Source organism: Triturus cristatus, chromosome 5_1 (assembly GCF_964204655.1).
Source record: "Triturus cristatus chromosome 5_1, aTriCri1.1, whole genome shotgun sequence".
In the NCBI taxonomy this organism is placed as follows: Eukaryota; Metazoa; Chordata; class Amphibia; order Caudata; family Salamandridae; genus Triturus; species Triturus cristatus.
In genome coordinates, this window is record NC_140587.1 from 258,502,873 (window position 1) to 258,528,654 (window position 25,782).

The window sequence follows — 25,782 nt, forward strand, 5'->3', positions numbered from 1 at the left end:
ACCCCAGGAGCTTTGCTCCAACAGTCAAGTGGCCTGCCCGCAAGCAGTCCTTGACCAAAAGCCCCCTTAGCCCTATTGGCGGACATTGGGCACCTGCACTCTGCACCTGGCCGCCCTAGTGCCCCTGGTGGTGCAATTTGAGTGCCTACCTGAACCTTGGCTCTAACCACCAAAAGCTAATCTTGCAGGTTGTTTACTTACCTGCAATCCAATAACCTTCTTTTCCCTGTAGATACCAATGCTATGATTGTTTTTTCCTAGGAGTTGAACTTTTGTATGAAAAGAAATCAAGTGTGCTTTAATTTAAGAATTGTCGTACTTACCTATGAGTGACATCAGCCAGTGTGTGATATCTCAGCATATCACCTAAAAATCTAAAAGTAACTGAGAAGTAATCCAAGAGTAATTGAAAGTAATCTCACTGTATTTTAAACTGTTTTAAATGTAGTACAGACCTGTAAACAATTCCAATACAACCCACAATTGCAGTCCTGTGTACAGCTTAGCATTTGAAAGAGTTCTTACTTACCTGTGCCAAGACCGGATTGGTTCTACAAAATAAAATATAAGTATATCTTTTGATACTTACCTAATTGGTCAGGATTCAGTGTCTCAGTGTGTGCCATCAGCCCTGAGTGAGCGAATAAAATAAATACTTAACACCCTCTGGATAAGCCTAACTGTTCCCCAACACTACCACAAAGAGAGCTGTTAGTACTTGTCTAATTTAGCCTCTGCTATACCTCTGTGGACTCGCTGAATTCTATGCACAGTATACCTTACTTTTTTATAGCATATACAGTGCAGGTTTTCTACACCCCTGCCCTCGCTATTACTACCTCTGAAGGAACCTCTGAAATAGCCTTTACTGTAGGTGGATTGGCTCTACTTTTTTTGAAAAGTGGAGGCATCTGTAGTGGTGGATTTATATCCTCCCTTGTAGCTGGTGCATCGAAAGGAGCCTCTTGGTGTAGTACACTAAGGTTCACATAGCTTTAGTAGTATTGGTATTGGTTTCATTTTATCTACGGTGGTGTCCACCTGTGTGAGAAAGTGCATCTTTTTGCATGGTTATCCCAACCTTTTGCCTGGTTTTGATGTGGTTTCAATTTGTTGTGCACAGGGTCCCTGACAACCAGGTTGCCAGTGCCAGTGCTTCTTCCCTAAAAACAAATCCTCTATTGGTACTTCTACTCCCAGTAAGTCCCTGGTAAATTGTACCCTGGGATACCTAGGGCGTGGAAGCTGAAGAGGGTCCCCTGGGAACCCCCCCTCACGGGGACTACGCCACTGCCCTTGCAGCTTGCATGCCCCAGTGAGGGAGAAAACGGCAAATGGGACAGGGCACCCTGCCTGGGTGCCATGCCAGCCAACACTGCATGAAGGCACAGATAAGTCGCCCCTCTAGCAGGCCTCACTGCCCTAAGGCAGGGTGCACTATACCACAGGTGAGAGCATATCTGTATGAGCAGATATGCCCCATCAATATTGAGGTCCATTCCCCAATCTTGTAAGTGCCAGGAAAGCCATAGAGAGTACATGAACTGGAACTCGACAACTCAAGTTCCACAGCATCATGATAGCTTCAATTAACACAGGAGCGTTTGGTACCAAACTACTAATTTCAATAAATCCACACAGAAGCCAGTGTGGGATTTATAGTGCCACGTCAGAGGTGCCCTTTGAAAACCTGCCAACCCTGGTGTGGTCTCGGACCGGCTGTAGGCAGCCAGCCACCACCAGACATATTTATGGACCCCTGGGTAGAGAGCCCCTGCTCTCTGAGACTAGAAACAATGCACATCCTAGGCAGATGCGTCACACCTCCTCCCTCGGGATGGGCCAGTGCTCGAAGAGGGAAGCTTCAATAGACTGCCGCCTTTGTAATGCGACCTCCAGCCTCTGCTGCTAGCAGTAGATGACCCCCACTTTGGGTGGAAAAGCCAGCAGGAAAAACTCAGAAAACCAGGAGATGTGCCCACCTCTGCCAACCCCACCCTTAAGGTGGGGGAGGCGGGGTGAAGCACATTTTTCAGTCTCCGCCTTCTTAAAGATGGGGAAACCCCTATAATCGGGGCTGGGTCTATGCCCCCTCCCACAGGAAGGTGGCATAATAGAGGGTGTATTTATTTATTATGTTTTGTATAGCGCGAACATGACCCCGAAGGGTATTGGAGCACTTCACATTTTGGAAGGGAAGGGCATAGTAAAGAGAAAATGGCAAAGGGGGTAACAGAGAATATATTTAGCTAATACCATAGTGTACTAGGAGGTAAACAAACATTACATAATAGGGTATATTAGACAACCCTGAGCTTTACAGTTGTTAGACCAAAAACAAAGTAGTCAGAGGGGCATTGAGAAATTAGATGAGCCATGACCATTTTTTTTGTAAATATTTTTATTGGCATTTCTGACCATGTTTAAATCTTTCACATGTACAATTACAGAATGTGATATCAAAACAATTACAATGTATATAATATCTGTCTATTTGGGCAATGGGACCTTTATGAAATGTATACCACCTGTGCGGAAAATGAGCTATGAGTAAAACCATGCATTCCAGCAATACAATTTCTATGTGGTGTGTGTGGCACATAGCACAAACATTACAGCTCTACCATGACCATTTAAGGCAAGAACTTGCTCATTAGGATTATTTTTACTTCATGTTTGAAGGCAGCCGTGGAGGAGATTCTGCGAACTTCCGGTGGGAGAGTTCCAGATCTTTGGGGCCGAGCCAGAGAAGGCTCTGTGTCTCGTTCTCTTTTTGTGAAAAGTCGGAGGTTTCAAGAGAAGAGAATTGGCACTTCTTGATTGTGTACCCCCTCCAGATAGCTCTAGCGTTTAAGCCAGGTAACCGGGGGTTTTGAAATGGAGGGCTTTGTGCATCAAACAGGCTATCTTTAGCTGTATTCTTGCTTCGTAGGGTAACCAGTTTAGAGATGTTAGGGCTGGGGATATGTGAGCATTTCTTTTTGTACCCGTAATCAATCTGGCAGCGGCATTCAAGGAAGTCCTACGTGGGGCCAAGGTATATTTGGCGAGACCACAGAGCATAGTGCTACCATAATCTAGCCTCGACCGGACAAACGATTGAACCACCTGCTTGAAGTGATCTTGTGGAAGGAATGGATTGAGATTTCTAAGAATCCTCATCTGGTGTTTACCACCCTTGCACCTCTTACGAATATGATTCTTCTTCATGTTCAAGTGCATGTCCAGGGTGATTCCGAGAGATTTAGCGGAGTCAATGATGTGAGGAGAGCAGATGAAGGCAGTGAGGTGTTTCATCCAGAGGTCTATCTTGGGAGTGTGATTAGGAGGAGATATGAGATGGAATTCGGTTTTAGAGGTGTTGAGCAGGAGGTGGTTCTCAGTTAGCCAGTTTTGGGTATTGATCAGGGTAGAGGTGAGTGAGGTGAAGTCTTCAGAGGAGGTGATTTTCAGGTAAAGTTGTTTGTCATCCGCATACATATGCAAAAAAAAAGGTTAATGGAGATTAGAGTATTCGCTAACGGTTCTAAGAAAATATTAAAGAGTATGGGAGAAAGGGCAGACCCTTGTGGGACCTCCATGGAGACTGTAGAGGACTGGGATAGGGTTTAATTAACCTGGACTCTTTGGGATCTATTGTGAAAGAAGGACGAAAACCATTGCAAAACCTGACTGGAAAGGCCCATCCTGTGATCCAAAATGGCTAAGAGGTTGTCGTGATTAACCATGTCGAATGCAGAAGAAAGGTTAAGGAGGTTTAGGAGGCAGGATTCATTTTGATCTAGCATTTTTAAAATGTCATCCATAATGTGAGTGAGCGCCAATTCAGTGCTGTGACCACTATGTAAACCAGACTGATGTAGTTACAAGAGTTGGAAATTCTCAATGTGAGTGCAAAGTTGCGATTGCATGCATTTTTCTAGGCGGCTGACCAGAGTGTGGATGTTGGGGATGGGGCGAAAGTTGTTGAGATCAGTTCTGTCTGCATTAGGTTTTTTAAGAATGGGGATTACCCGAGCTGCTTTTAGACATTCGGGGATCTTGCCTTGTGATAATGGAGCGTTGACAATCTTTGTCCAAAGGGGGATGAAGGCATCCTTGATTTCTTTGAAGACAGTCAATGGCAACGGGTCGCTGAAGTGATTTGAAGGGTTGATACTAAGAAGGGGTTTGTAGATGTTGTTTTCACTGAGGGGAGTGAAAGAACCCCATGTGGCCTTATTCTTGGTGCTAATACTAAGTGGCTCGAGCCTCTCAGAGAGAGCAGTAGGAGCCGCAGTCTCGTATGATGGAAGAAGGGCCTTCTTAGATTGAAGGTCAATACTGATGAGTTTAATTTTCTCAATAAAGAAAGCAGCCAGTTCGTCACATGAGGGAGAGTCGTCTCTTGAGTCAAGGTGGTTGGGTGCTTTAGCTGATTGTTGTTTGACAATTTCAAAAAGTTTCTTGGGGCGATTTGAGGCTTGAATAAGTTGGGATGGTCTTATTCACGCCTCAGGGAGGCTCCAGGTAAGGTGCCCATTGGCCCCACCTACTACTCCCCTAAAACGCCTCCTAAATTTAGTATTTAGGTGGCTCACCCAGACCTAGAAACTAGATCTGCGATGAGCTAAGTAGTAAGACGATGACCCTGCAGAGAAGATTGAAGACGACGACTGCCTTAGCCCCAGCCCTAACGGCCTGTCTCCAGCTTCTGCGAACCTACGACCAGTCTTGCAGCCAGTAACCTCTGAAAACCATGGGATGACTGCTGCTTTCAAAAAAGACTTAAATCTCCCGTGGACAGCGGACTTTTCCAAGAAAAAAAACTCCAAGGACTCCAGACCCAGGTGGATCCTTGTCTCCTGCCCACTCACCTGCACAGTGAAGTCTCCCCAGTGATCCTGACCTTCTGTTCAGTGTTTGATGACCTCTCCTGATCTCCACAGCGGCACCTGCAGTGTGAATCTAGAGGACCCACGACCACGAAAGGCTCTGGTAAGAAGAATCCGATGTCAATAGGCACCCCTGATCCCAAAGCCCCTGGGCTTTGGTGAGCCGAACAGACAGTGCCCCTACGATGCCATACATCTAAACGTACCACTGCTGTCATTGGTCTCCCTCCTGCAACCTCTGGTGCCAAGCCTGCAGCCTGTTCGCCAAAACAAGAATCTCCACTGAAAAGCATTGGGCGGCCAATGCTGAATTTGCACCCTGCACCCGGCCGCTCCTGTGCTGCTGGTGGTGTGTGTTTGGTGCTGCTCTGTGCCCCCCGTGTTTAACCTAACCCCAAAGCTTTGCCCCTGCAACCGATCTACTTACCTACAAGCAGCGTGACTCCAGGCACCCCCCAATCTCCATTGAAAAGCATTGGGCTGATCTCCGACTTTGACCTCTGCACCCAGCCGCCCCTGTGCCGCAGGTGTTGCAAGTTTGGTACTACCCAGACTCTTCCTTATTGCCGACCTTTGGGACAGAACAACTGGATTTGTAAGTTTGATACTTGCCTATTTAACCACGATATTGTTTTCCCCATAGGATAACATTGAACTATTCTGAAAAGTTTTTAGTGCCGATTTCTCAATGTGAAAAGTATCTCTATTTAAAGACGTACTTACCTTATAGTGAAGATCTAAGTCTCAAAATAAAGTACAAAGTATAATTTTATAAAATTGGTCAGGAATTCCTTCTTAAGTTGTGTGTCCATTATTGATCACTGTTGTGCAATAAATGTCTAAGGGTGCTCGCCCAAGCTACCACTATAGAGCGCTTTGGGTTTTACATTGAGGCCTGTACACTTTTGGGGAACCCCTGGACTGTGTGCATGATGTAACCACCTAGTGATAATACCATACATACTGAGCCAGCTTCCTACAACCTGTGGACCAAAACGATTATCTTTGTTGAAAGGCATGTGTACTGCCTGTTGGACTTCTGGCTTGAAACCCCAACATCTGAGCCAAGCATTTCTTCTGAGAAGAACGCTGGTATTGATACCCCTAGCGGCTGTTTCTGCTGCATTAAGGGCACACCTGATGGAATTATTGGTGATGGTCTGACCCTCTGCAACAATCTGTCGTCTTCTTTTACGATGGTACTCAGGAAGATCCTGTAGTAACTCCTCCATCTCATCCCAATGATCCCTACCATAAGGTGCAAGAAGGACCTGGGAATAAGCAATGCACCAGTGATTAGCTGCCTGCGCTGCTACTCTTTTTCCCGCTTCATCAATACACTCTCTTTTTAAAGAGGTGGCGTATCCCCAGTTGGCTGGCTGTTGGCTCTCTAATGAGCAGTAGTTGCAACTATGGAGTTCATATAAAGATGCGGTCTGATTGAACCGCTTTGTACTTTTTATCTAACCGTTGGGTAATAACTTGGGCAAGAACTGGCTCTTTGAAGAGATCGTCAGCGTGTCGTAACATGCCAGGAAATATAGGTAAAAACTGTGCATCTTTGTGGGTGGATGAGAGGGTATCAAAGAGGTAGTCTTGTTCCAAAGACTCCTTTTGTAGGTCAACCCTATGGTAAATAGCTGCTTTAGCAATGACCTGTTGATAAGCACTCGCATCCTCAGGAGTGAAAGGGCAGGCTGGATAAAGATATGGATCATCTGGTGTGATGGGATCTGCATCTTATGTGTACCACGGGTCATTATCCCCTAATAGCTCTCTCATACCCCTGTGAGTTTGACCTTTGTGACCCTGAAGGTGTAGCATCAAGAGGGTCATGATGTGGAGATGTAAGAGAAAAAAGTGGCGATAGTGGAGGTGGTGATGATGGTGGTGGGGGTGGGGAATGATGAGTAGGGCTGGTAGTCTTGTCCTCTGTCCCCTTTTTAAGACAAACAGGGACGTCCAATGCATCCTCAAAAGTTAATTGCATCGTTGGAGGAGGAGAGGCCATTATTCTCCCAGAGCCTTCTTGAGTCTGGATCTTCTGCTGTCTAATGTCCACTGTTTCAAGGATAGGATCGAACGGAGACATGGAAACCGAGGAATGCTTCGAGGGTTAGGCCTCAGATGAATTCGGTATTGAGGCTTTCGGAACGGAGGAGTGATTGCAAAGGTGTTCGTTCCATAGGGAACACATCTTCAGCACAGATTGTGTACTTGAGATGGTAGGCCCAAGACCGGCTGTGCCCCGAAGGGCGATAGATCGATGCCCAAACCAACAAAGTTTTCAAGCGGCACAGTAATAGAAAAGTGCACTCAACAAACTATACCACTGAAGACACGATAGGACCGAAGACTTATACCAAATAAAGTTAACACAGAAGAGAGGCACACCAGTCCGAACCAGAGGGCGGAGAGAAAATAATCTAACAAAGGAGTTGATGCCCATGTGCAGTATCACAGAGGAGGACTTGTTACTCGAACTCATAACTCAAAAATATTTTCCAAAAAAAACAACTTGCACAACTCCAAATCCAACACTAGATGGCAGGAGTATGCAGAGCTTCTGTATCTGCAGCCACACATGCCATTGAACATGCTTAAACCGTGAACAGTCAGGATGCACTGGAATTGTGAACACTGTTGTTTACCACCGGTGTATGATAACCAAGCTACTACATTTAGGTACAGGATACACTCGAAGGAAAGGAATGGAAATCAAGGCTTAATTTAGGAGGTGGATTGGAACATACAGATGCAGAATAAACATAATAAACTCAATACAAAGCCTGTGAACTTGAAAAGACCAGAATTGTATCAACAGGTATGTGAAGCAACATTCATGTCTATGACACACAGTTAAGAAAAGGGCTCTAAAACATTTTAGAGATGTCCATATGCTAGGTTTTAGCGAACAATTTACATGGCTAGTATGAACATTTCCAAAAAAAAGTTAGAAAAAACAAACTTCCAAAAACCCATCACCTGGCCAAGAAGGATCCATCCAAAAATGGAGGCTGTACGGTGTCAAAAGTATCTGTGGACACATTTATGCCGCCTTGGCCCCAGCCTTCACCACGGTCCACTACCTGTGCAACCTTACTCTGCGAAACTGTGCAGTTCAGATGCACAATCAATCAGTGCCTGCAACATAGTCACTGCCACACAAACAGCAAGCTTCTACATTTATGGGACTTTATACACTGGATATGGTAAAGTTAACCAATCTTTTCATCTGATAGAACTCATTTTCGCTCTGTAATAAATTGTTCGGATATCCAGCTCAGTAACAGGGATAATTCATAACCTCATGATGGAGAAATGCTCCTTGTTTTTCGTGTCCAGAAGTGCTTTCAGTTAGCTAATCATCTGCACTGGACAGAAGTGGATTCACCTTGGTTTACAGGGAGTAACAGTGTCAAATAAGGTACAGGGAGGACTCTAGGTCAGAGACTGGCAGCTCCAGTACCAAGCCCATGGTACAAGCATCACACAATCAGGTCTTGGAATCCCGGCTGGCATTAGTGCACAAGAATGTGATGCAAGGCACTATCCTAACATACACACCTGTCACAAGGACTTCTATTTTACTTGTCAGGCACATAACTAGTGTGTTGAGAAGCACCACTTGAGATTCTAAATTGAGCAAGAAAAGCAAAGACTTCAAAACTGATCTTGTCTGACCGTTCAATATTTTCTTCTTCTGAGACCATCTATTATGTATTTAAAGAAGACACTGGAAGGAGGCCAAAAGTTAAAATGTGTAATGAAAGTCAGTCTTGCCCATCATAGTTTTCTAAAAACATTTTCTGTGGTTTTGAAAATGTAATGTATAAGATGTGTTGCACGAATCCAGTCCACCAGAAGGTTGAGGGAGAAACTGGTAAAGGCCTAGCGTCCTGATTTCTCCTTTTTCAGCACTTTGTTGATACCTTTAAGACACACACTGTCACTAGGCCTTATTGCTTAGACTCCGAAGTCCCAGAGAATGGACATTTTGCCAGACCAATTCCACAGGTTTTTTGGATTGACTCTCCTCAAACCCACCAGCAAAGGCTCACTACTAGGGATTGATTCAAAGAAGCGTGGAATCTGAAGGAAGAAAAAGACATCAGAAGGGCAAGCTAGTTACATTCTGTAACAATGTTTCTAATGGATATTCTACCTGGAGATTTCTCAACATTCACACCCACCTCCCCATTCTGAGAAGTGGTCACAGCTCCAAAAGTAAGGTCGAATTTAGTTTGATACACTGCACAGAAATTTAACATGCCTGGGTCTCTGCATCAAAAGGGGTGGGAAAAATAGACAGAGGAAACAGATGTCGATGTACTAGGGTATGGCTTATATGCCTCGGGTGATTTCCTGCCATGGCAGTACCTGGTATCTATGAAGTGGTTGTAGGAAAGTGACCCTTTTTGACATGGTCACCTCCACTTGTTGCCTGGTATCTGATGCAATTTTAACAGAAGTGCACGGGGTTTCTGCAATCCAGGTCCCCAGTGCCAGGTCTCTTTCACTAAACTGAACAATTTTTCTCCCAATTGGCAACACCTTTAGCACCCCTACAAGTCCCTAGTAAGTGGTAGCCATGGTACTTGGGGAAAGGAGGCTAAAGAGGATCCCCAAGGGCTACAGCATGCATTGTGCCCCCCTAAAGGACCCCTAACTACCAACATGCAAACTGCCATTGCAGGCAGTGTGTCTTGGTGCAGGGAAAAGTGAACACATGGCATGGCACACATCCCTGTGTGTCATGCTTGCAGACACTGTATGCAGTATAGGTAAGCCACACCTACAGCAGGCCTTACATCCCTAAGGCAGAGGGCACTGTACTACATGTATGAACATATCTGCATGAGCGGATTTGCCCCTGTGAGGTCTAAGTCAATTCTTAGATATCACAAGTGAACCAGGAAGCCATGTACATGTGCTGGACACTGCTATTTACGAGTTCCCCAGCTACAAGATGGCTTCACTAAAATCTATGGTGTTTGTTATCAAACACCTTGTATTAATAAACCCACAATGATTACAGTGGGGGATGTATTAATGCATACACCCAGAGGGCACCTTAGAGGTGCCGCCTGAAAATTTACCAGCCTCTAGTGTGCTAGCTGATTTGTGCAGACCAGCTTGCCACCACAGGCAGGCATCTGACCGTCTTCAGGTGATAGCCTATGCTCTTTGAGGGTAGAATCAATGCCTGCTCTGACAGGAGATGTCACCTTTTCCAAAGCAGGATGGTTCAGTAATCAGCATACCAAGGCAGGAGGCTTCAAAGGGCTCAGCCAGGGGAAATGCTAACCCTTGGCCCATCTGGCACTAGGACAGGAGGGAAATTAGATATGTAGGGAGGTGGGGTGCACTACCAGGCCAGTCACACTCCTAAGGTGAGCTGCCTGATGTGCCCGCTCTTTAGGAAAATTCCACCATCTTGGTGATGGCAGAATTGGGAACTCTGGGACAGGGTTATGTCCACCTCCCACAGTAAGTGGTCATATGGGGATGTAATGACCTCAAGGGTAACAAGCCCACTGGCTACCACCCTTTACTCCCCTTAACACCCCTAAATTTAGAATTTAGGGTTGCCCATGGCTCAAGGAAAGAAGAATCTACCGACCTAAGAAGAAAAAGGACATCGAAGAGACACACAAAGCAAGAACTGACAAGCAGCAACTGACCTAGCACCAATCCTGCCGGCCTGCCTGTTGTCCCCGACAAATCTGCCAAAGAAGGCTCGTCCTGCAGCTGCTCTGCCTCCAAAAGCCTGGCAGGACAGCCAGCACTTCCAAATGCAACCATGATCCTCCGTGGAGTAGTGGAGCTGCTCCCCTGCACCTTGCCGAAACCCAACTACCACCACGAGGACTTTGGTTCTCCAAACATTCGACACCGGAAAGCACCACTGCACCCGTGCCCCCCTCCTCCCCCCCCCCCCCTCCAGCCGGAGTCAAAGTGGGCCAACGGTGCCAGCGAGGTCGTAAGACCCTCCAGAGTCGAACCCTAGCTTAGGTTTGCCCGGACTGTACTTCTAGTCACTGCCTGCAGCCTCTCTGTGCAGGCACCTTCTACCACAAGTGTCTCCCACAGTGAAAACCAGATGCCTCAAAACACCACTGCACTCAAGCCCTACAGCCAGAGTAGAGGAAAGAAGGTGTACCTACTTGCCTGAGCATCGCAAGACCTGAGCCATCCTGTTGGTTCAGCTGGACTGGCCCCCACAGTCCCTATCTGCAGCCTCTTTGTCCCAGGACAAGTTTCCAAATGAAATGAACGGGACACCTGATGCTGAAAAGCACCTCTGCACCCGAACGCCCCAGAGCCTACAGAGGGGACCTGCCGGTGTTGCTTTGAACCTTGCCCCATACTTACCTTAACTCTAGAACACTGGTCCTGTAAGTCGCTGCTAAGTAACAGTATGTAATATATGTGTTTTTCCAGTCAGGATAACATTACCGCATTAGAGTCAATACAAGTGTATTAAATGCTTTTCTTCAAAACTGCTGTGAGAAAGTGCCATCTTTCTTGCATGGTATGCCCCCACTTTTTGCTGAATTGCTGAATGTACTTTGACTGAGTGTACCCTGGACTCCTGCCAATCAGGTGCCCAGGGCCTATGTTCCTTCCCTAAAACACACAAACTCCCAATTGGCAAACCCTGGCCACATGTCAGCCCCTGGTAAATGGTACCCTAGGTACCCAGGGCCTTGTGACCAGGGAAGGCCTCTAAGGGCTGCAGCACTCATTGTGCCACCCTTAGAGGCCCTGTACCCTTACACACACACACTGCCTTTGCAGGCTGGGTGTCTAGTTGCATGACAAAACAAAGAGTCGACATGGCACACATCTCTGTGTACCATGCCCATCACCTACACTGCCAAGGCATATATCAGCCATCCCTCTGGCTGGGTGCCTTATGCAAATGGTTTGGGCACAGGAGCAGGAGCCCTGTGCCCCTACAGTACCCAGGTCCATTCCTGGGCACTGTAAGTGCAGTGCTGCCATTTAAGAGTACATGGTGCTGAGAGCTCGTCAAACACAAACTCCACAGCACCATAATGGCAACACTGAAGACTGGGAAGTTTGGTATCAAACTTCTCAGCACATTAAACCCACACTGATGCCAGTGTGGAATTTAATGTACCAAGCACCCCAGAGGGCATCTTAGAGATGCCCCCCTCACAACTAACCTACAATCCACGTCTGCTCTGAGGCTGCCCAGGCTGCCACACAGCAGACACGTTGCTGGACACCTGGGTGGGAGAGCCACTGCTCTCCTGGGCCTGCAACAATGCACATCCTAGGCGAGGTGATAAATCTCCTCCCCCAGGATGAGCAAAGGGAAGCTTCAAAGGCATGCCGCCTCTGTGAGCTTCCCCAGGCCACTGCAACCCCCCACTCTGGCGGGAAGCTTGGCCGGAAACTCCAAACAAGGACAGGGGATGTGCCAGCCTGCCTACCCCACCCCTCAGGTGGGGGAGGCGAGGTGAAACACATCTCCGGGCTCTCGCCATCTTGAAGATGGGTGGCCCTACCCTATCAGGACTAGGCTACTGCCCCCCTCCCACAGGAGCGAGGCATGATAGGGGGTGTACCCACCCCAGGACAGGGACCCATTGGTCCCTGGCCTTCACCTACCTGTAACACCCCTAAATCTAGTATTTAGGGGCACCCTGAACCTTCCTTCCCTAGATTCCAGATTCGAAACCTCAAGAAGAGCAAGAAGAACAAAGACCTGCCCTGCAGCTGCTAAAAAGAGGAAGACACCAACTGCTTTGGCCCCAGCCCTACCGGCCTGTCGACCCTCAAACCTGCTCCTGCTCCAGCGCGACATCTCTCGTGGCCAGCGACCTCACCAACCCCGGAGGACCTGGCTCCCTTTTGGCTCTAAGCCCCTGGGACTCCCATGAGTAGAGGCTCTACTCGAAACCTATCTCTAACCCCTGTCAGCAGCCCGGAACCGCGAACCAAGCGCACACTGCACCAGCCGAGCCTGGCCAGTGCCGGAGTGAACAAAGACCCTGAGGACGACCCCACGGCAACTGTGACCCAGAGTCCGGCACCCAAGGACCTCCCTCGACATTCCTGAAGAAGCCTGCAGCCTCAGAACCAGATGCCCCCCCCAACCGCAATCAACTGAGGGTAAGATTTCCCGACACCTAAAGGCACCCCTGCGCGCGGCGCCCCACGGCCCCCTGTGTCCAACCCCGGGGTACCTACCTATCCTCCAACTACCCAACTTACCTCTCGAAGTGGTGGTGGCACCTGAAGAGTCCTCGTCCCCGAGCTTGCAGTCTTTTTCCTAACCAGAGATTTCCCATTGACATCCATTGAGCGCCCGAAGGCTCAAAAGCACTCTGCACCCAGCCGCCCGAGTGGCCCTGGCAGTGAAAACTCTACTCCTTCCTACTTCCCCACTTGCCCTGAGTAAGTGACCAGGAGCCCAGCTCCAACAGCCGCGTGGCTTGCCAGTCAGCAGCCACCAAACAAGGCCCCCCTATCCCTCATAGGATAACATTGGGCCTAACTCTCTCTGCACCCGGCCGCCCTAGAGCCGCTGAGGGTGAACCAACTGTACCTACCTGACCCTGGGAGACCCCTGAGTCTGTGCCCAGAACCTCAACCCTGCCAGTCGAGTACTTACCCTTAAACCGCAAACTCTATTTTCCTCATAGGGTAACATTGACTGGCTTTTTCCTGAAATTTCTTCTAAGTGTGGACTTTTCAAATCTTCAAATATTCACCAAAAATCAGCCGACTGACAAAAACGAATTTACTCACCTGTTCCTAGGTGAAGTCCCAGTGCTGGATCTTGGTGCCCAGGACGGACTCTGAAAAATCTCTACAACTGTACTTACCCTTAACTCAATTTTCTTCCATAGGAAACCATTGACTGTTTTTCTGTGAAATTTCTTCTAAGTGTCGATTTCTGCAATCTTTAAATATTCTTCAAAAATCGTATAATATCTGAAAACGTAATTGCTTACCTGTTTTGGATAAAGGTCCCAGTACTGAGTCTAGGCACCCAGTACTGGATTACAAAAGTAACGAGAACGTACTGTACCTGTAACCTGCATTTTCTTCCATAGGGAATCATTGATTGTTTTCTCTGAAATATTTTCTAAGTGTCAACTTTTAAAATAGCTATATATTAGTTAAAAATCATTACAGTACTAAAGTCGACTTTCATCACTTGATTCTGAGAACTGACCCAGGACTGAATCTAGGATCCAGTCCTGGAATTCCAAAAGTAATCTAAAAAGTAATCTGTTGCAAATAACTTGAATTTACCATTGAGCTCAATGTATTGTTGTGTTTAAAAATAGAGTTGCCTACTGCAACCTCTTGTAACTGTTTACTAAAATCTACTGCATGTTGCAAAAGTATTTATATGAAACATCTATTGTTGAGAAAGTATATTTTAACTCCAAGTGTTGGTTCTAAAATAAAACAAGCATATATTTTTTATATATAAACCATTGGCCTAGAGTTCAGTTATTGAGTGTGTTAGACCATTTGCTGACTGAGTGTGTACAACAAATGCTTTACACTGTCCTCTGGTACTGCCTTACTGCTCGACCAAGCTACCACTTCCAGTATATACAGAGCCACTTTCTCACAACTGCCAATTTAAAAAGTACTTACTGTAGGAAGCTGGCTCTGTATATACTATACCAAAGTAAGGTACCATAGTGCAGAGTCCAGTGGAACCCCAAAGGTAGGCAGAGCTAAAAGTAGACAATACCTTACTCTATATTTGTGGTAGTATGGGCGAGCAGTAAGGCTTTATAAGAGGGTAGTGTTAGGCATTTGTTATACAAACTCAGGCAAGACATGATGTCACACACTCAAAGGTTAAACTCAGACCAATTTGTTTGTATAAAAATATTATTTAGTTATTTTTTGAGAACCAAGCCAGGCCTGATGCAGTGAAATAATACTTAGCAATACTAATGCAATGAATTACAGTTGAATGCAGGTTCAAATGCAGTTGGTTGATTTACAGTAAATCAATAATCAGATTTACTTTTCAGTTATTTTGTAGATTACAGTACACATTACTTCTAGGATTACTTTAGAAGTTACTTGTACTAATCAGTGTGATATGCCTAGATATCACAGCGAGACATTTCCTAGGCAAACAGTACGTAATTCACTTTTGGTAAATTTGCAGTTGTTTTCATACAAACCAAAGCCACACTTAGAAGAATTTTCAAAGAAAAGCAGTCAATGCAATCCTACGGGAGCTAATGAAGTTATCGATTTACAGGTAAATAGTTGTTTATGGGAGTTGGGCTTCTGGGGTTAGAACGAGGGTTCCCCTAGGGTCGAAGATGCACTTTCAAAGCATCCTCAGCGGCACTAGGGTGGCCAGGTGGAGACTGTGGAGGTCGAATGTTATCTAATGAGGGATAGTGGGCTCACAGTTGGTGGCTGATCACGAGCAGGCCACAAGGTTGTGGGAGCAAAGCTCCTGGTGTTAGGCTCAGGGCAAAGGGGAATCTAAGGTAGCAGACAAAGTGCACCAGCAACGGCAAAGGTGTGGCTGGGTGAGGGTGCTGCTTTGGCGTCTGGTGCCCTGTTTTCAATGGGAGTTGTCGGTTTCGGATTTTGGCTGCAGGCTCGGTCCAGGAAGTCTTCCGGGAGGAACTAACAGCTGGGCAGGTAAGTTGGAGGGCTCGGGGATGTAGGTGTTCCTCGGGTTCTCTTGTCCAGGGAGCAGGGCGGCTGGATGCAGGGGTGCCTTTTGAGGTCGGATTTCACCTTACCGGGTCACTTGTGATGTGTGTGGGGGAAGGGTCTCCATGCAGAGGGGTCAACCCACAGTGGACTCGGACTCTGGAGCCCTGGGGGACCTTGCTGGGACTGGTGGGCCACACGACCTCAGGCTGTAGGCAACAGGTGCAGTGGTTGTTCCAGGCATCGGTTTTATTTGACCTCAGCAGGCTCAGAGTCGGTCTTGGGAGTTTCTTTTGAACAGAGCTGCTGTTCACAGGAGATCCGGTCTTTGTTAAAGGCAGTCACTCCTCCCAGGGGTTTTGGAGGTTGCTGGCTGCAGGACAAGGTGACGTTTGGCTTCGGATCGCTGGAAACTGCTGACGGGCCAGTAGGTATGGGGCCAAGTCAGTTCTTCTCTGCAGTCTCCTCTGCTGGGCATCTCCTTTCGTCCTTCTTCGTAGGTTGCGGGAATCTGTCTTCTTGGTTCAGGGCTACCCCCTAAATACTGTATTTAGGGGGCGTTTTATGGGTCTCGAGGTCAGTTGCCAATGGGCTACTGACCTTCTGGGTGACTACACCCTTGGTGTGCTCACCCCACGTGGGGGAGTGGGCCAATCCCTAACCCTAATTGGAGAGTGGGCTTCACCTCGCCTCCCCCTCCTGAGGGGTGGGTTTGGCAGAGGTGGGAACAAGTTCTGGGCTGTGCTAGTCTTCCCACAGAAAAGGAGGGGAGACAGGAAGGGGGCTTACTCCGGATAGCAGGAGAGGCTGGGGGTCATGTTACAAAGGCGGCAAGGCCTTTGAAGCTCCCCTGCCACAGATGGCTCTTCCTGACCTGTGGGAGGTGTGACCACATCCGCCCAGGAAAGGCTTTGTTTCTGGGCTCAGGGAGCGAAGGCTCCCACCCCAGGGGTCCAGAAACTTGTCTCGTGGTGGCAGGCTTGTGTCAGGGAAACCACCAGAGGATGGTTGTTTTACAGGGGGAATCTCTAAGATGCCCTCTGAGAGCATTGTATAATAAATCCCACAATGGCATCAGCGTAGGTTTATTATGCTGAGAAGATTGAGACCAAGCTTCCCAGAATTCAGTAAAGCCATTATAGTGCTGTGGAGTTCGTAATGACAAACTCCCAGATCATATACTCTTTATGTCTTTACTGCACTTACAATGCCTAAGAATGGACTTAGACACTGCAGCTGTACGGTGCTCTTGCAACTGTACCCTCACCAGTGATATAGTGCACCCAGCTAGAGCGGTGTCTTACCTACACTGTAGGCCGTAGGTTGCAGGCATAGCACACAGGAACGTGTGCCATGTCTACTCTTCACTTTTCTCTGCACCAAAACACGCAGCCTGCAATGGCAGTGTGTGTGTTAAAGGACAGGACCTCTAAGGATGGCACAATATGTGCTACAGCCCTTAGAGGCCTTCCCTGGTCGGTCACAGTGCCCTTGGTACTCATGGTACCTTTGACAAGGGACTTACATGTGGCCAGAGAGGTGCCAATTGGGGATACAAAGATACAGTTTTGGGAAACAACACAGACCCTGGGAACCTGATTGGCAGGGACCCAGGGCACATCAAGTCCAAGTGCGTCAGATATCAGGCAAAAAGTGGGGTGGGGTTACTGCAACAGAAGCCTAGATTCCTACACTTACCCAATAACAAAGATCTTAGTGTCTAAAAATATTTTCAAATATGTGCTGGTTTTAAAAAGTGGTGTGGATCTTCTTATTGTGGGTGTGTGTGTATCATTTATTGACTGTGTGTATGCAACAAATGTCTAACACTCCTTAATAAGAATAAAGCTGCTTGACCACACTAGCACAAAAAGAGCACCTGGGGCTTGTTAAAGCAAGCCCTGTCGACTAGTAAGGGATACCTGGACTCTCTACCCAATATACCCCTTTTTGATATATTACATAAAGAGCCATATTCCTACAGTTGTGAGTTACCAACTGATGCAGGAGACTGTCAGCAGGCGACGCACTTACTTTTCTGTATCCAGTCGGCACCAAGAGGAAATTCAAGAGTTGAGGAATATACAGGTAGATAGAGTATCCACCAGAAAGATTGGTACCTGATAATAGGAACCGTATATATATATATATATATATATATATATATATATATATATAAAAATGTTGAGTAAATTATATTAACACAATTAGAATATATATATATGCACATAAATGCAGTTTTATTTTTACCAAGTCTGATACTCTAAAGTACTACCAATCTTAAAGCAATCTTAATTCTGCAAGTGTTTAATATACGATTTATATGCACTGAAAACACTCTGTGATATTACTACTTCTACCTGGGGTTGTTGAAGCAGTTCTTCCATCATTAACAGTATTTGATGTCAAAGTTCGTACATCTTCCGTTTCTGCACATATGTACTCTTTGGGAAATACTGGGACTAAAGGAGCTTGAACTTCGCAACTGCGACTCAGATCAAGTGGGAAACATGGCACATACTTCTCCAAAGACAAAGGAGATACTCCAGGTGCTAGACAAAGCAAAAGAGTAGTACACTATTAAGGTGTGGGTAAATAACAGAACATAAGTAACAGATTTTTTTAAAGGAACGTAAAATAAAATAAGGAAACTGAATGAAAACAAAAAGGTTTTATATCAAATCAAGCCTTGGATTAAAATAAATGGTCCACTGTGAAATATACTTGTAATACAATAGGTGATACACAAATACTTTTTAAAATTTATTTTTTACATTTTCTTCAGTGCTCTTCACTGAAGTATGCTTTTTCCCAGCTGCCTAATACACATGAAACCCTTGCACTTTGCTAAGTAATGCTCTTCTCTTATCTATAAAGTGATTTCATTACACACCACTGCAGCAAAAGAGTAGGGGATTAAGGAAATCACAAGTCTATGGCTTTACTTTAAAATATAAGATGGCCCTTATTCTTCTAGACATAATGTGGCAAGGAACTTTATTTGTTATACTGGCTGTTCCAAAGGAGAAATGATCTTCCATTTGCCATCACTTCAGAAGGGAGAACTAAAACCACTGGACTCCGAATTAAGCAGCTTACGTTCTAGGGTTTAGTAATCAGGAACAGAGGAATTACTGTGGACACACGTAATAATCGGGCACATAAATATTAACTATGATCATTGCTCAAAAGGGATCCAACTCTACAAAAGGTGGTTTTAAAAGGGGGAGTAATTATGGGAATTTAATATCTAGTGCTTTTTAGCGGTCTCTAGTGTATGCACAGTTTCAATGAGGTTACTATATGGAGGTGACAGTTTAAGCAGAAGTGCTAAACTCTGTGGCTGATCAACTACCAACAATTAGTAATCAAAATATACAAAGATGTGATTTATAATATCAGGCAGAGTGCAGAGTAAAAGATTTTTTCCTTTTGCATGCACCATGAGATTCATTCTTAAATAAGTAAAATCAGAAAAACAAAAATGAAATACGGCAATTTAAGCGCACCTGTAATTTGTATGGGTCAGTGCAATTTACTCCACAAATTGGTCAAGGATTTACAAGGTTTTCACATACAGCATTTGTTTTGCCCTTTTAAGCCCTGAAGGGCATTGAATGATTAGTCAATGCAGCAGATGTGCCAACAATCCATCATGTATCACTGAACATATTTATTCCAGAAAGAGACTGCTTAACAAAAAATAAAAAATAAAACTCTGCAAGTTCTGAACTTCACATCCATCTTGGTGATGCGATGTTCTTTCCCATTTTTCCCTGTATTAAATGAACATATTACCCTCTGGAACCGAAAGCTCTCGTCGACTTTGAGGGTTGGAGGTTAAGTCTTTTCCACCAATTACCGAAGAGGATGAAGCATTTTTTCCTAAAGAATCATCTGGCAATAAAGAGGTGTCTAAACGACGTGAACGTCTTCTTCTATGGTTGCGACCCAAGGACCTAGAAAGATTCATTGGCTGTGTAGTACCTAAAAGAAAAGATCTTTCAATGTTTATACAAAAGGAATACACTAATGTATTGGTGCATTAAGATCTAGAGGTGATGTATATTGATTAAGCACTCAGTCTCTTCCTCAATAAGGTACATAAATGATTTTACATATTAAAACACAGATTTGTCATTCGAAATAACTTTTATTCACAAGAGAACATTAAAAAGGCAAGAAGAATGAAAATATAAAAACTGAAAGTTTTTCCCTTTTTTTTCTCAGAACGTGAATGTGTTAACAAGGACATGAACTAAACGATTATGACAGGAGTGAAGTAAACTGCCTAATTGGCAAAGAAATTTTAAATTCACTTGTCATTAGTAAGGGCTTCATGGTTTTAGACATCTCGGTCCAGTCACAGTTTGTGTATAGCTTCCGAAACATTTTGCTTTTACTTAACTACAAAGATTCTCAGCAACTGAAGCAAACAAAAACAAAAAAAACCAGATCAAAAACAGATTTTTTTTATATGACAGACCAACCTTAGTAAATTGATACAATGCATATTTGTGTTTATTTTATCATTCACCACCTTGTAATCTAAATATAACAGATTAGTGCTCCTCTACAACAAGAGGGATTGAATAAGATTTCCGTACAGCTCTGCAGAGATGCTCTTCTAAAAGTACTCCAAACAATATAAATAAGAACTTAAATGACTTGCTTTAGGCTTCTGTGGTTTAAATCATAGAAGCACATAATTACGGATTCCAATATAAATTAAGGATGTTTATATAAAGGATATCAAAGAAACTTCATGGGGGATAATTGCAGTTAACTGGAGTATATAAATATGGAAATAACGGTTTCAGAGACATCAAGTTAGGATGCATGCCCTTTTCAATTATTCCACATCGGACAACTGCAGATAAGAGAACTTTTCTGCAAAATAAAATGAGAGGGGTAATATTACAGGGCAACAACTCCTATTTAATGAAAATGGAAGATCGGTGTTTTTGGTTGACATGGTGTGACAAATTAAATAAAGACCCACTACAAAAAAAAGTATGTTTTGAATATTCCACATAAAAGGCAAATAAAATAGCGATAAACTGCATTTATCCTGTGTAGTTCTGTTGCTTGTTAAAACACTGACGCTCTTTCCCAAATTGGGCAAGTTCCACATAACAATTTGAAAAGACTTGACATTCCAACAGAAAGAAGATATGAAACTCCAATTGAAAGTATAAGTCAAATAACCAAATGGGGTCTTATGGCTTCCCGACAATTGATGAAAAAAAGCAGGCAGCCATGGTCCTCACCCAACAAAAACACAATGTTTTCATAATACGTTCTTGTAGTTTACGGAGTAATTAACAACCAGAAATAGAGAAATTGAATTAAGAACATACACACAATTATTATTTTTTTGTTCTCACTTACCAATTTTCTGACTGTTTTAGTTACACTGTTTTAAAGAACAAAGTAAGTGAAAGCAAGCATTTTTATCATGGCTTTAAGTTTGAATCTTTTTTAATATTCTTTATTTAAGCTATTTTAATTATTTTAAAAGTATAAAAGTATAATGTTGCATAGAAAGGATGCAACAGAAGGAGGGCCTTCCTGGTCACAAGGCATTGACGAAATGACCAGCTTTCAATAACCACACTGTATTCAATTTGGGTTGACTGTTATAATACCATTGCAAGAAAGCCCTTTCACATCCAAAAACATTAATTATCTCTTCTATAAAGGATACTGCCTTTGCTGGTAAATTTCATATGAATAAATACACTAACACTCTACTTACTGGGCGCAAAACGCAAAGAGCCAAGTAAACGGTTGCACAGAATTCTTGCACAAGGATTTCATCAATACCATTATATATTCCTCAAAACTGAATAACAAGCTAAATGAAAGAGCCAAGCACACTGCTGCACATAATTCTTGCATAAGGATTCCATTAATAAAATGATATTCCTTAAAATTAATAACAAGATTAATGAAAACCCAAAAATGTAATCACCTGCCCACAAACCTTCTTGAATCAGAAAAATAATTAAAGCTGCAGAAAAGAGCAGGTAACTACCTTCGCTATACCTGGAATGATCAATCAATACATAAACTAGCTTACTACCTTAACAGCTAGCATTGCCAATCTGTGGTCAGAGAACCACTTTGGATCACAAAACATGAATTGAAAGCAAAATTCCTTGTATTTGAGAGATGCCTTCAGAGTAAATGCGATTTACCATGCTAAATTTTCATCTCTTGGAAGTGTCATGGGAAATGTAATATATATCTATGAGATGCAAAAAGTGACAACAAAAACTGGAACTATTATCCTCCCACTCATGCTCAAAGAAACCTAAAGGTAAAGAGGTGTAAGCTGTGAGCAGGCGCATTGAATGCCAAGGCATAGAGCACTTGACACTAGCCATGACAAAAATGATATCTCATCAATTAGGCCCATTAAAATGCAAGCACTTGTTCTCCTGGATATTATACGGCAAAGTTTAGAGTCGCTCATTATGAGCTTAAAACAATGTATCACAACCATATCATGCATATCTAAATTCCAAACGCACAGAAAGCCGGCTAACAAAATCTCACAACAGTGCAGTATATAACCCCCACATACATACATACAAAATAAGAAATACAGGTTCAATAAAAATGCACTTTTAACCAAAGTGAAAACATGTTCCTGCATATTTAAGACTACAGCTAAACAACTAATTTTTGAAAAGTCTTTGCTCACTAGTTTCATTTATCACAGGAGGAGGAAGCGGAGGTACACGTAGCAGATCCTGATTCTGTGCAACTGGTGGCAAAGGAGGCATACAGGGCGGCTCTTTAGACCCCGGGGGATCTCTGGATTCATATTTGGCTTTTCTGCTGCGGACCTTCTTGGAAGATAAAGCCGTAGACAAAGGTGTTGTTTTCTGAGCACCAACAGAACTGAGAGTAGCAGCTTCATTATTTTTCTTACTTTGAGAGTTAACCGAAAGCAACTGGAAAACAAACATAAGGCTTATTGTTAAATGTAGAATTCTAACCTGATTGTATCTAGGGTATATGTGAAGAACAGCTTAAGAAATAACAACTTATCAAAATAGAAGGGAAATGTTAATTACACAAAATAAATAAAAATATAAACATGAGTTACCTAGAACAATAGTTCAAGACAGATTACTGTTAACCTAACATGCTGCTATTCCAGTCCTCTGAAACGCTTTTCAAAAACAAGTTGGGAAACATTTCAGAGAGCAATCGAAACACTAACTACTGCACTTCTCAGATGTCGGTATATGGAAGCAACCATTATGGTACGCTAAACATCAATACCAATATTATAATCAGCCTATGAACACAAAACTAGCTATAGTGTTAAGGAGGAACCGGGTTACATAGGTTGGTATCTTTCATAGATTCACATGCTTAAATCAATCCCCAGTCTAAAAATCCCCCAAAAAACAACAATCTAATAATGGAGTCGATGCCCATGCCCACTATTACCGAAAGGAGGAGTCACCTACCACGTGACTGGCAAGACTTCTTCGAAGAAAAACAACTTGCAAAAATCCGGACTCAACACTAGATAGTAAGAGTATGCAAAGCATGTGATCTACAGCTTGCAAGCCTCGAACATCTACTTACCTGCCAACCGCCGCCTCTCCTCCATACAGCGCAGGAAACAGGAAGCACACAAGCTCCCAGACTCCCCTAAGCCCATCACGATACTCCTGTCCCCAGCATGATAGCAGCGCCGTGATTGGTCTGAGCACTGTGGTTAGGCGCTCAGACAGGGACTGGGAGCCAATGCATGTTTTCCACCCAATACAGCAGGGTGGAGAACATCCTAAGTGCGCATGACGGTTTGGCCGGCCCAAGACAGCAAGGTAAACCATCATGCGCACTTAGAAAGTGCCCACCACTCTTTCCCCTGCTCTGTGGGCAGCCCAGCTCTGCCCAGCCCGGACCTAAACACAACCAGTTTGGAAAAATGAAATGATGATAGCATGGTGTTACTATCATTTTATTTTTCCTGTGGGGTGATGCTCCTCCACCTTGGCAGAGGAGCCATTGCTGATCGGCTCCATTGGTAGATTGTTTTTTCTGCCTGAACGAGTGGAGGATATAGATGGAGCACAGAGATACAGAAAAGAAGACCATGGGAAGAAAAGGGGTTGAGCTTGTAAATAAATGCTTCAGTTCTCTGTCCCATTGTGATTCTTAATTCACCTCACCTGGATGTCGATGCAGTAATGCTTTTTGAATGTGTGGACTGGCTGCCATGAATATATGTTTCTTAATGGGGCTAAGGTAGCTCCTTTCTTTCTTGCTGAGTGTGCTCTTGGTTTACTTTCCAGTTGTATGCCAGCCTTTTTGTGGCACATTTGGATTGTCTGAGCCATCCACCTTGCAACTGTGTTTCTGGTAACTGGCATCCTTTTGCTTTTGTCCGCAAACTATACAAATAATTCTTTCCCTTTCCGGATTGGTTTTGTTCGCTCCAAATAAATCATTATTGCTCTAGGTGCATCTTTTATACGTAGAGCTCTTTCGGCCTGTGTCTTTGGTTCCTGAAAAAAACGAGGTATTTGGATTGCTTGATTTACGTGAAACTAATATGACCTTTGGTAGCAAGCGTGGGTTGGTTCTCATGACTACCCTGTCCTTGTGAATTTGTAGGTATCGTTCCTGGATGGTGTGTGCTTGGAGTTCACTTACACTGCAGAGAGATGTAATTGCAATTAGAAATGCTGCCTGGAGTGTGACACATTTTTAGTGTGGTCAGGTGGATTGTTTTTCACAGGAGGCTTTCATCAGTTGCGTAAGCACCAAGTTTTGCTTTCACATGGGAGTTGGTGTGCATCTTGGCGGGGCTACTCTCTTGGCAACTTCTAGGAATCATTTGACCAATTGTGTGGTGAAGAAACTTTTTCCTATGAATCCCCTTATATAGGACGCTATAGCTGCCAAGTGTACTTTTAGTGACTCATATGTTAATTTGGTGTCTAGCAGGTGCGTGAGGTATCTGATGACTGTGGTCTTTTGTGTCCAGTCTTGAAGGAGGCCCAATTTCTGGCAACTTCTGCATCTCTACTATGAATGAATGAATAAACATTTTTATTGTATCAATTAACAAAAATTGTTACAAAAAGTTTCCTATAAAATATCCACAAAACTTGCTTGCTACAGTAGCCATCATTAACTACTACAAATTTGATGTACTACAGCCGCTAAAACGAATCCTGGAAATGCAGATCATAGATGATAAAACACTAAAACCCATATGTCAATTGTGAAAATAAAAGAGAAGAGAAAGTAAAAAGGGGACACGTACAATTTTTTTATATATTTTTTTAAACAAGGGACTTTCCCTGTGTGGAAACTTCACGAATCAGGCCAAATCATATAACATTTACCGTATCCTCGCTAAGAAGGCGCCAGCACCACTCCAGAACCTCATTACAAGGTATGCACCAACTCGTGCATTGCGCTCCTCGCAAGGAGGCTTGCTTAAGGTCCCTAGGGTGAAAAAAGCCCGTATGGGAGGTAGATCCTTCCGATACCTGGCGGCAAAAAGCTGGAATAATTTACCTCTCAACCTCCGACTGGACCCCTCCGCATCTAGTTTCCGGAGGAAATTAAAAACTTACCTCTTCTCAAAATAGTGGGCTCCTCCCCTACTTCTCTTTCAGAGTGCTTCAGTTCAGCGCGGGGACACGCAATCTGCGTAACCAGGCACTCTATAAATGCCCCTTAATAATAATAATTTCCAGATAAAGAGGCATTCAAGGACCTATTTTAGAACAGAAGTTTCAATAAAATGCAGAATACATAAATCATGTCATACATGCAAATCAGAGACCAGGCATACCCAAAGTGCAGTCTTGACGTTCTAAAGTGTAATGTGCATTACTTAAACGTTCTTTAACTTTGTGTGCAAATTTGGCGAACCTAGCCAGTTCCATCGGTGTCTCCAGGCTGAACAAGAGTTTCATAGCATCATTGCAATTACGCGTCCCATATTTTAGAAACAATAGCCTCAGTAAAGTGCGACGTGCGTGTATCAAGAAATGGCATATGCAGACCAAATGAACCATAGATTCCTCATACTGGTGACATAGTCTGCAGGTGGTGATCGCCTCTAGGGATTTCCTGCGCCTGTTAATATCTTTTATCGGTAATGCCATAAGCCTCACTGTTAACATCTGCCTTAAAATGATCTTGTTTAACGCAGCGTCGAGATATGGTTGCCTTAACCGAT

General features: G+C 44.2%; 1 protein-coding gene across 3 annotated transcripts in view; it reads right to left on the reverse strand.

Annotated features, from left to right (window-relative positions):
• PHF20L1 (PHD finger protein 20 like 1) overlaps positions 1-25,782 on the reverse strand; it is an 802,667-nt gene that overhangs the window by 471,888 nt on the left and 304,997 nt on the right. For all 3 annotated transcript variants that reach the window (XM_085604898.1, XM_085604900.1, XM_085604899.1), the window contains 3 exons: positions 22,267-22,519; positions 19,356-19,544; positions 17,918-18,109 (listed from right to left, as the gene is read on the reverse strand). In XM_085604898.1, the coding sequence (XP_085461024.1) occupies positions 17,918-18,109; positions 19,356-19,544; positions 22,267-22,519 (634 nt within the window). The remainder of the gene's footprint in view (positions 1-17,917; positions 18,110-19,355; positions 19,545-22,266; positions 22,520-25,782) is intronic.